Source organism: Phyllostomus hastatus, unplaced genomic scaffold, assembly GCF_019186645.2.
Source record: "Phyllostomus hastatus isolate PE091 unplaced genomic scaffold, TTU_PhHast_1.1 phas_scaffold_501, whole genome shotgun sequence".
In the NCBI taxonomy this organism is placed as follows: domain Eukaryota; kingdom Metazoa; phylum Chordata; class Mammalia; order Chiroptera; family Phyllostomidae; genus Phyllostomus; species Phyllostomus hastatus.
Genome location: NW_025334033.1, coordinates 16340191 through 16352308, shown reverse-complemented (window position 1 = coordinate 16352308; position 12118 = coordinate 16340191). Strand labels below are relative to the sequence as shown.

The 12118-nt window shown below is 38.3% G+C and overlaps 1 protein-coding gene across 5 annotated transcripts in view; it reads left to right on the top strand.

The window, feature by feature from the left end:
• The window catches only part of ATP8B4 (ATPase phospholipid transporting 8B4 (putative)), a 206294-nt gene that overhangs the window by 151888 nt on the left and 42288 nt on the right, over positions 1-12118 (top strand). For all 5 annotated transcript variants that reach the window (XM_045823771.1, XM_045823772.1, XM_045823774.1 and 2 more), the window contains 4 exons: positions 5066-5181; positions 8384-8548; positions 9506-9617; positions 11610-11715. In XM_045823771.1, coding sequence (XP_045679727.1) covers positions 5066-5181; positions 8384-8548; positions 9506-9617; positions 11610-11715 — 499 coding nt within the window. The remainder of the gene's footprint in view (positions 1-5065; positions 5182-8383; positions 8549-9505; positions 9618-11609; positions 11716-12118) is intronic.

The window sequence follows — 12118 nt, the reverse complement described above, 5'->3', positions numbered from 1 at the left end:
TAAGCTTCCCAGGACCAAATGCAGAGCTTGGCACACACTAAGTTCTATAAATGATTTTCAAATATAATGTTACCCTATACTTTGTGACTTATGAATATTCTGATCCTCATAGTAAATCAATTTCTACTGCTGAAAATGCTTGTATATGTAATTGTAGGGGTTTGGATCTTGAACTACTGGAAACTAGCCCTGGGAGATTACTCTCAGCAGGTCAAAACCAAACATCATCCGTGGATATTTATTTTTGTATTTTTGATAACAGGCTCTAGGCAGTCATCACGGATGTTGCCGACAAACAGACATGCAGCTCTGAGTGTCCGCCTAATGTAGCAGTGGGAATTATCTTCCATTTACAGCTCCGGGGGAGGTGTTATTGGTGTTGGGTTGGCCCAGAACTGGCTTTGAGGGTGTTGACAAAAACCTAAGATTGCTACACAGGGAAACTTTTGGCTTTTCCCCAGCATCAGTCACCATTACAGGCTGTGGAGAAATCACAGCCTAACCACAAACATCAGATGTTTGCCTTAATAGATCCCATATGAGGAAAGGTAATAATGTTCCACCACAAAATGCATGCAGGCTCGAGGGCTCTATTTTGGTTCTATTTGGTTTTTAATCTGGCAGAATCTGAAAGAGGGACTTAGTGAGGATAGAAAAGTCTCTGTTTGATAACAAGGCAAAAAACAATGCTAGTCTCATGATCGTCACATGCTTTGTCTGTGGGGACAACACCCTGATGTGAAAAGGCCTGGGCATTTGCTGCCGTACTGCTTCTTCATCTCCTCTTTCTCTTTCTCCTTCTCCTCCTCCTTCCCTTTTGCCTATTAGTTATTGAATCATAAATGTATACCAGTAGTACTCTCATTTTGGAGCAAGGATCCTGATTTAATTTAGAACTATGCAAATAAAAATAGATTTCTATAGAGAATTATGTAAGAGGGTTTAGAATCTACTATATTGATAAACATGTAGATCTCATTATATAGTTTTAGAAGTACAGGGTCTACTAATTATGTAAATAAAAATACAGAGATAAAATTTAAAGATAGTTATTACTACAGGTAAGTGGCAGGTAATCATTAAAGAAGAATAAATTATAACAGCTCTTGAAAAACCCTTTCAAGATCCATAGATAGGGTTGTTCAACCCTAAACTGTTTAATGATTACCAAAGTACAAATCACACTGCCATATATTAGGCATTCCTCTGTATGAATGTATGAACCACCCCACTGAGATATGGCAAAACAGAATTATTAATCCCCCTTCACAATGTTGCTATTGCATTTACTCTTATAGAATAAACCTGTAACTATTTCTGACCTTTTTCTTTCCCTTATGTCATAAAGGCATAGCTGCTGCTTTCAATGAATTTTGCATAATTATAATTCAACTCTGTTAAATATTTATTAAGTGCTCACCACGTCCCAAGAACTTGAAACTAAGGAGAAGATTGAATTGAAAAATGTTCTGTGTAGTAGTATTGAGAAGATGGTGAAGCAGGGTAGGAAATAGGCTGGAAAGGGCAAGATATTGAAGATTTCTGTTTATGCCATGTTAAGAAATCTGCACCTGATCTAAGGTCATTCCAAGATTCCAATTTTTTATAGCAAGATTCCAAGCAATAGTGGGAAGATGATTCTGTCTGGATGACAGACGAGCATGGGGGAAGCAAGGCTGGAAAGAGTAAAATCATTTAGGTTAATGTGACCATCTAGGCAAGAAAGAAGGTGACAGAGAGAAATTCATGACTTCAGATGGATGTGTGGATTTGAATGGGGAGGAGCTTTGAATGATGGCCAGGTATCGGATTTGGACTTGAGTGAGTGGTGAATCTGGTCATTGAGACTGGGGATGTAGGAGGAGTAGCTAGTTATTGAAGAAAGAAAATGTGCCCATTAGAGGGACTAATACTGGGTTAAGACAAGACATCAGAGATGGAAAGTTTTTATTGAATAAGAAAATTGTAGAGCTGAAAGGACCTTAAAAGTTAGAGTTTTAAAAAACATCTTTTCACGTGTAGAAACTGAGACCAAGGGATTGCACAAATCATCATGGGTTTATGATTCCCGTAAACAAGTGCTTCTCAATGTGTGGTCTGGGGAACTGTAGGAAACATTGAGTTTTTCTCAGAGGATGCAGAAGTCCCACCATTGATAATATAATGAGAATGGTTTACATGACATTGATGCAACCTGGCAGCCAAGGAGAGTGGGTTGGAATGTACATGCATGGACAATGATGACTTCACTATACTAGTCAGTGGAGGTGGTAGACACTGTTGAGTGAGCATGTGTACTGTGTGGCCATCACATTCAAAATGACTGAGTAGAGAGCAATGAATCTGCATCAAATTTTGTGTTAAGCTTGATCATTCCTCTGTGGAAACTATTCAGATGATTCAGAAGGCCTCAGCTATGGGCAACTGGTTATTGGCAGCTTCATCATAACAAGGCACCCACTCATATATCATATCTCATGCAGAGTTTTTCTGTGAAACATTAAATTACCCAGGTGACTCAGTCCTCGTACATCCCAGATTTGGTGCCCTCCAACTTTTGGCTTTTCCCAAAACTAAAGTCACCTTGGAAAAGAAAGATTTCAGATGATCGATGCAACTCAGGAAAGTTTGATGGGGCAGCTAATGACTATTGGGAGAACTGTGTGAGGTCCCAAGATGCCTACTTTGAAGGGAACTGAGTTGTCATTGTCCTATGTACAGTGTTTCTTGCATCTTTTATCTTCTTCAATAGTGTCTCCATTTTTCATATTACATGGATGGGTATTTTTAGGACAGGCCTCACATTTTATGTACACATATATCCTCATGGGAAGACATTTTTTCACTGCTTTTACAGAGAGAGGAAGGGATAGAGGAAGGAAGGGAGAGAAACATTCATGTGGGACACCAACATTGATTGGTTACCTCTCGTATGTGCCTGGACCAGGGATCAGACCTACAACCCTTTGGTTACCAGACAATGCTCCTACCAACTGAGCCACACTGGCCAGGGCCCCCCAAAATTTATAATACTAATGTTATGTGTCTTTTTCATTCTTTTTTCTCATGAGTATTCTGTGGAGTTTCATAAAAGCCACATGCTGTATAATATCACAACAAATTGAATGCAGAAACAGATATGAAATCCAACTGTCTTCTATTAAGCCAGGCATTAAAGGGACCTGTAATGATGTAAAACAATGCCATTCTCCAAATTCCATTTTATCGTCTGGAAAAATATTGTTATATTTCATAGAAATGTTATTTATGTTAATGTAATATATAATATATTTATTATTCTAATAATTATCATAGTAATATTATATAGTAATATAGAATTGTAGTATATAATAATGACCATTATAGTAATATATAGTACATATGTACTATATAGTAATTATATATGTCATAAGACCATTAATATCATATAATTTCTCAGTTTTAATTTCTAATATGGTAAATATTTATAGAACACACATAAAAACAGTTCTTTGGAGTGCTCATGATGTTTTAAGAGTATAAAGGGGTTTTGAGACCCAAATGTTTGAGAATGGATCTCCTAGTGTAGACGATCAAAAAAGGTCATTCAGAAGTCACACTGGCAAATGTAAGCTATACCTACTTTGCTTTTATAGTTCTGGTGATGTGAGGAAGAAAATATGAGGAAACTATTAAGTTGAATTGTTATAAAAGTAAGAAGAAGCCTTTCCTAGGAATAAATGTCCCCTCACCCACTTGAATGGTTAGATAAATTACATATTTGTTTCTCTCTCTCTTCTCAACATGGGCAATTAGAGCTAGATACAAGAACACCGCCCGGCAGCCAGGAAACTGACCAAGGATCTTAGAAGAGATGATGAACCCAGACAAGTCACAGTTCAGAAACATTTCCAGGGTGCATTAGATGAAGTGTTGACAAGGCTTGTTAGAGGAAAAAGTAATCCATTGTACTATGATATTTTTATTCTTTAAATCAAGCTCTAAATTTTGTATCCTATTAAATTAATAGTAGTCCATATTTATGTTCATATGTTTTGAGGCATTCTATCTTTAGCAAAAAAATTATAATTGAGTGAAAAGCATGTATAATCTATGATTTGATGGAGCTTCTGAGGGTCGGAGCATTCATACCATGAAGTTGTGACCCAACCAGTTGTCTTAAATGGTAGGCCATTCCTGGAAAGAAAAACACGGTCATGCCATGCCATGCCATGCCATGCCATGCCATGCCATGTCATTCATTCATTCATTCATTTACTCATTCAACAGATAATTAAGTGCCTAACATGTGCCAAACTTCCAGGCTTCCAAAACCAGGCTTCCAAAGGTAGGCCAAGTATTCTGCATTTTAGAAAAGACTTGTCTGACAGTAACCTGTAGGACATCCAGGAGAAGGCTTGGGGATGGGAGATGAGAGGAGGCTGGTGAAGGCTATCATCCTTATACCCTGGGGGGGGGGGGCAGGTTAAAAACAAAGCCAAACTAATACAGACTTCCAGTGAGAAGACAATAGAAACTTTAATTTTGAAGGCCCTCTGTGAGGCATGCTTACAATCAGGATTTTGACTCCAAGAAAGGAAGGGTTTCTCCAAGAAGTAAAGGGGGCAACGAAATTTGTTAGCAAAGGCTGTGAACTAATGCATAAACCAATGCATATGGAGATCATTTGGCATATCACTGATTGTTATTCCTACAGTAGGTCTTGAATTTCACACCAGGAGACAGGCAAATAAAGCTACTCAATACAGGCTTAATTTAAATGTATCAACCCTTGACAGAAGTAGTAAGCAAGGATAATAGGAAAGTCATACACACTAGAATAAAATCGCTGTTTCTGAGTTTGGGAAATCAAAGGATTCCAGTAGATGAAATATTTCTAAGTTAATAAAACAGGAATAAAGCCAAGTGACTTAGGTAGTGACCTTCTAACCAAAGACACTGAATATTTTACTACTGGCTAAAACATTATGCCCATTTCCAAGTTGCCTGGCTAGAGCCTTGGAAGAGCCCAGTTTTGACAGATTTTACTGATTAAAATCTACTTTCCAAAATTTTTTATTTTCAGTTCGAAACCCGGAAGGACAGATAAAGCTTTATTCCAAAGGAGCAGACACTATTCTGTTTGAAAAACTTCATCCATCCAATGAAGACCTTCTGACTTTGACGTCAGACCACATCAGTGTAAGTGCCTCTGTCTAAGGTTAGCACAGCGGCCCTTTGGCCACTTTCTATGGTTAGGTCTCATTTTAAAAATATCAGCTAAATGATCTGACTTCTGAAATAGAAAACACATGGAGAGTGGTTCCACAGGGAACTCTGCCAGTAAATATCTGGAAACTGTCACTTGGACCCACCCCCTGCCCTGCTGAGAATCTGGTTGGTCTCACCACAGGTGGATTAACACAGCCAAGACGTAGCCACTGAATGTGGGTTCCTGAACTCCAGCCAGGGGAAGGCTCAGGACACCTAGGGAAACCTGCTCTAACTCCCCTGTAGTTTGGGGCTGTGCCCGTTGGGAGACTGGACTGGTTCAAGGAAGAAGAGCTGGATAGCTGCTTCCACCTGTGTTCCAATGTGTCTGGCACCCACAAAATCTCTTATGATCATCCCCAGTGAAAATCTTAGGCTTGTGTTTAAAGGGTGTGGGGAAAATAGTCTCAGTAGCCAATTTTCTCTTCCAATGGTCCTTTTATTCAGGACATAAATCACAGTGAGCCTCATACATTCCCTAGGTGAAGTTACCAATTGTATACATTCTGCAGCTATGCATAATTTCTTTCCAAAAGCTTTCTGAAGGAAGCAGGGATGATCTTCAGCAAACTTTTTTTTTAAAGAGTATGAATTAATATGAGCATTACCTGGTCTGAACCTGAGATTCAATTGTCTCCGTAGTACTTGCTTGAGGTTCTGTTTAACCCAATATGAACTTTAAGGGCAACTGGCCAAAACTCTCATTTCCTCATTGGTTTCTCTCCTTTAAAAAAATTATTGGGGATTCATGTTCTTTGTCAAGCCCTATGTTTAATACAAAACATTCCCTGACTCTTTAAAAACAAACAAACAAATTTTAAAAACTCTGCCTGACTTTAAGTTTAAAGAACGATGGATTAGTAATATTGGGTATAAACATAGCTATTGTTTTTCTCTTTCCAAGAGAGCATTCTTGATTTCGTTTTAATCTCTTCCAGAAGGCTGACATGGTCTTTTTAATTTTTTTTTATGAGAACAACATTGGAATCATAAGTATCTGACTTTTGCCATTGCTCAAACACCAAGGCCCTGAATTTTCATATGTTCTCCTTTCATACAAAAATATAGGAAACCTAATTTGGTCTTTTTACATTTCTGCACAAAAGAAATTTTTACAGGTAATATCAATTTAACTTGCTCTTTGCTTCATTCACTTTGTTCATTTTGGCTTTCAAATTCTGAGGTTTTAAATTTATATTTAATTATTGATTAAATGTTTAATGATAGGAAACAACCTTGCTCAAATGCTCATTTAGGATCTAACTTGTGTTTCATGTGCTAATTAAATAACTTAAATCATCTGTTCCCCTTTGTAATGTCTTCTTAGAGTTGATTCACTATTGTGCAGAACAGAGTGGAAAGCATTGTAATGCCCAGCGATGTTGCAAGTTAAAGGCGAAGAAGCATTATGCGAATTAAGAGGACAAAAGATCATTAGACCACAGTGACTCCACTTTCAGATCAGTAGGGGAGCCAGGGGTGGTCCTGGAAGGCAGGGCTGGTACATGTGATTGCAACATCCAATGTGCTACCAACTGCCTACAAGATAAATTTGGAGAATTTTTCTCATGGTCTTTCCGGGCTAAACCACATCACTGCAGTCTGTGCACTGACTTTGCTTTCCATTAACCTAATTAGGATGTGTCACGGTTTAACTTGTGCATGCTCAGAAACCTGTGTGTGTTCCATAAGCCAAAACACACAGAAAAGATATGTTCAATGGCAATACCCAAAGGCATAGAAACGGCTATAAAAATGCTTACAATATGCAGGCCCATAAAATGGCCACAGGAGGCCTAGGCGAAGTGGGAGGTTTTTAGCATTTCCCCCAGAGCAATCTACATATGTTTCTAGCTATCATGGCTATGTGAGACACTTAGCCACTGCCAGTCTCCTACTTTTATTTACTTATTTATTTATTTGTACTGTTAGACTTTACATTTAAGACTGTCAGTTTACTGAGATAAGAAAGGAAAAGCATAATTCTGCCACTAATTTGACCTGTTATTAAATACAAACTTCATAGAAAACAGTTTATAAAAATTATATTTTTTAAAACTTACCTGACCCGATGGTATCTTTAAAGTTTCAAACCATTTTTATTATTAAAGTGAAACTTTCATATAGAATTAAATAAAAATCTTCACTGAGGATATGTTTATTGATTTTAGAGAGAAAGGAATGGAAAGAGAGAGAGAGACATCGATGCGCGAGAAATCTATTGCTTCCTGTATGTGTCCCAACTGGGGATCAAACCCACAACCTAGGCATGTGCCCTGATCGGGAATTGAACCCACAACCTTTTGGTGTATGGGATGACATTCCAACCAACTGAGCCACCTGGCCAGAGCTAGCTTTTTTTCTTTTTTCTTTCTTTTTGATTACAGATCTAGAATGAAAAGTCAGCCTCCACTTTTAGTCCTACTTCCCAAAAGCAAACATTTATATTGACTTTCTGCCATTCTCTCCCCTTTTCCCCTAGAGCTTATTATAACATAATCTTAATTAACAGGCTTAAACTTCTATTACCTAACATCTATTTATTCATCTATTATTGACTCTTATCTTTTTATTGTGGAAAGTTTCAAGGATAAGAAAACATAGGACTGAGTTCATTTCAGACATAGCTGTAGTGTTAGGGGGAAGGTGACAAGACTCTGTGGACAGCCTCTGCCTTCGGTTTGAGAGCTGTGGCTCCTCCGAGGGTCCTTTTCTTTCCACTGGAAGCTGAGTACCATGGGCCATGAAACAGGCTGGGTTCCTCTCATTGCTAGGAGGACTTCCTTTAGACGGGGGACAGGTTGAAAACCAGTATATATGTTGCTTCAAATGGATATTTCAGTTCACAGGCACCATTAGTCACCTCTCAACTGGGACATTTCAACAGGCATTTTAATTGTCTTTTGGGGGAGGGCTAGCTCCCCTGAATGTTTTTAACCCAATACAAATAATATTAAAAATGCAAACATTATCCCCCATTTCCAAGGGTATTAAAAACTTGAAGGTCAGAATAGCCAAGTTGTGCTCTTGGGATAAAGTGAATTTGCAAAACTTCCTACCCATTATTGTTGTTCTTCTTTTTGCTGTGGTGATTATTTTGGGATGGCTCCTAAATCAATGTCTGTTCTGGCAGGAATTTGCAGGAGAAGGCCTTCGAACCTTGGCCATTGCATACAGAGATCTGGATGACGACTACTTTAAAGAGTGGCAGAAGATGCTTGAGGATGCAAATGCTGCTGCACATGAGAGGGATGAACGGATAGCTGGGCTGTATGAAGAAATTGAAAAGGATTTGATGGTATGAGTTTAGAAGCATGATGGTTTGTGTTTACAAAGAGGATAGTATATGTTTAGAGAGCTAGCATAAGAGTAATCCATTGGCTAAATCATCTTGCACACAGCAGATGTTACTTTTTCAAACACTGAATCACGCTTTCTGTGCTGGCTTTGAGTTTGCCATGTGTGGCCCTGGAGGGCCTAGAGGATTATTTCTACTAAATGTGGCTTATGTAATTGGAAGTCGCCCAAGAGTAGAAGATTGGAGACCCACTATTCTTTGTCAACCTCTAATATGTCTTTGATGTTCTTTTTTTCGCTTCTTGCTTTATGACCCACCTTTTTAGAGCAGGGAAACTTGCCAAGAAGAGTGGGGCTACAGCTCTAAACTGTCTTAGACCCATGAGATTCAGATAATATCTGTGCTGCCCAGAGTATGACAATACGGTCTATTCTAGAAACCACCCTTCCCTGAGGCCCCAGTGGACAGGATGCTTAGCTACAGGGAGGTACTAGGGAGCACGTCTTTTTCATCTTTGGATGAAATACTGCAGAAGAACTTCATTTTTTAGTTTATGTCATCTGTTGATGTGCTAATTTAGGAGAATGGCTCCACATTTTTGTGAACCTGACTGAGATAAGGGCTCTCCTTTGGGCCCTTTCATGCTGTTATAAGTGGGAAAGCATCTGGGAGTTCTTAAGTCCTTACAAAGCCCAAATGGCTTCTGATTGTTTAGGCTAACTTCCAGGATCTCTGCCATTAATTGGTGTGCCTATCAGTTGGCTTGATTTGAGAAGCTCCTCTTGGGTCTGTTCCAGTGCACTTCTGCACACAATAGGATGCTTGCTGTATTGATGCATTATAATTTCCACCCTCAATTCATGTTCTTTGACCTCTAAACTCCATGACTGAAAGCTGCAGATGTTTTAACTGTTGTTTGCATGCATTAACGTAGGTGTTCTCTATTTTTCAATGAAGCTTCTAGGTGCCACTGCTGTAGAAGATAAGTTACAGGAGGGTGTTATTGAAACAGTTACAAGTTTATTGCTAGCCAATGTTAAGATCTGGATCCTAACAGGAGACAAACAAGGTAATTTGAAAATGGATAATGATGTTTTGAACAGAAGGTGATATATTTGGTAAAATTTTAACTAATTAGGAAGTTGAATTAGTTAGATATTTTCCCAGTCCTCCATGTAGGAAAAAGTCGAAATATAAAAAGGATGTTACCTGGCTGTAAAAAAAGAGAAAATTTTACCCTTTGCAACAATATGGATGGACCTAGGGAACTTTATGCTAAGTGAAATTAGTCAGTCAGAGAAAGACAAATACCATATAATTTCATTCATATGTGGAATCTAATGACCGAACTGAATTAACAAGCAAAATAGACACAGACTTATAGATAGACGGCTGGATGACAGCTTGTGGTGGGCATGTTAGGGGTAGAAGGATTAAGCAAAAAGGAAGAAGGACTCATGGACGTGGACAACAGTGTGGTGATTGCAAGGGGGTGGGTATATGGAGGACACATAGTAATGGAAAAATAGAATAAAGAGTAAATAAGAAAGGATTTACTATTTAAAAATAAACAAAAACAAATTAAGAAAATATCTTCTATAGTATACCCTGTAGTCTGTTGAATTTCAACTAACTCACTTCTTAAACACAGTTAAACCAATAGACAATGATGGAATTAAAAATGTTTAACTATTGGTTTATATGAGCACTGCCTCCAGTGAGGACAGAGGCTGGTATAGTACTGAAGTACAACATTGGAGACCTTAGGACAACTCTTTCAGTCTCTTGATGCTATGTAGGGAGGTTTGGGGATCTTAGAGGTGGGATCAGGGCAGTGAGCAGGCTTTGGGAAGACTCAGAGAAGCAACCATTTATCAGATGGTATGGAAGTATTTGGGTATTTTAACACCAACCACAGCTGTACTGGTGCAACTTGGCTGAATTCCAGGTCTTCCCATGCAGTGGTATAATGAGAGTTGACCCACTTTCAGGCATGACAAAATGCCAAGTCCATCAGAGGAAGAGTGGTTATCTTCACAATACTGTGTTTCCTAAGGAAGAAGAGGGGATCAATACATTCTGGATCTATTGCTAGCAGTAATGGTTAAAACAAAAATGATTTTATGTTTGGCCCTCAGTAACCCAGAAATATTCAGTTAACTGGCGAACACATGTTTTTCAGATCTACCTGTTAGGTATTTTTAGAACACTGGAAGATTTTCAGATATAATAAATCTGTTACATGTTCACCCAAATCACTGGTCACAAAAAAATAAACAGCAGAAAGTTGACCTCTGTGGCGTGTTACTACAGACTTCCTGGAGTTTGATGTTGATCAGTATGCATGGCTGTTTAATTAGTTTGAATATCCAGAAGTTTACTATTATTTAGCCTTAATTTCTGTGGCTTATACAAAGGATATGCTGAGATTTTATCAGTTGCCTTTCTTGACTTAGGACAGAGAAATCTAATGACTCCATAGAATTAGGTTGAGTCTAAGAACTCAACAGAATTAGAATCAAATGACTTTATTGAGAATAGAAGGGTTAACTAACTATCCTAGGCTGTATTTCTGTAAAAGTAGTGGAAGGAATGTCCAATATCATGTGATTTTCCAGTCAGCTAGTAGCCACAGTCCATTCACTTAATGGGAAAATGACAACATTGCATATGGGAGAACTATAAAAATGTCATAAGAGCATTTTTGCTGTTCAACTGAACATTTTGTGCGTTGTTTTTTAATTTGCCTACCATATCAAAATTGAAAAATGGCTAAGTTTAGTATTTTAGTTCTCCAAAGGCTGTATTTGCGACCTCTGCTAAAAAATAGATGAGAAAAGTGAGGACTCATAGATCTTGCTAACAATCCATGGGTTTAGCAATTGGTAAATGTGATCATGAGAGCCAGGGTTGTGATTTTCCCTCTGCATCTCTTGCATTTTATCGCCATTATGCTCTGTCTGACATTAAGGGAACCCGTAAGGTGCAAGGAAATACAGCACAAAGGGTACTTATATTATCAAGTAATGTTCTAACTGAAGTATGCTTTGTTTTGTGTCAGAGACTGCCATCAATATTGGCTATGCCTGCAACATGCTGACTGACGACATGAATGAAGTGTTCATTATAGCCGGGAACTCGGCAGAGGAAGTCAGAGAAGAACTCAGGTAAGTGTTAAGGAAGGAGGAAGGGCAGAGAGGAGAGAAGGGAGAGAGAAGCAAAGGAAGATCACACAGTTGAGAAAGTAGAAAGACATTCTATAGTTTCCTGTGAGCCCTTTCTGCATGTTCCTAAAATTCTATTCATTTTGGTGACAAACTAAGACAAGTTTGACATCAGTGGTGAATTAATGTCTTCAGGCTTCCAACATTCTCCAGCTAGTTTTAAAAAATGATTTCCAATCATTTCCACTGTTAGCCTTTAAAATTATGCATTACAAGTAGCCCCTGTTAACTCTTACATGATAATGAGTGATCACTGTTACTGAGGGCATTTGTTAAAATGTAGAATCTCTAGCTTCATTTTGACCTAAAAATTAAAAATATTAAGACTTAAGATGGGGAATACATA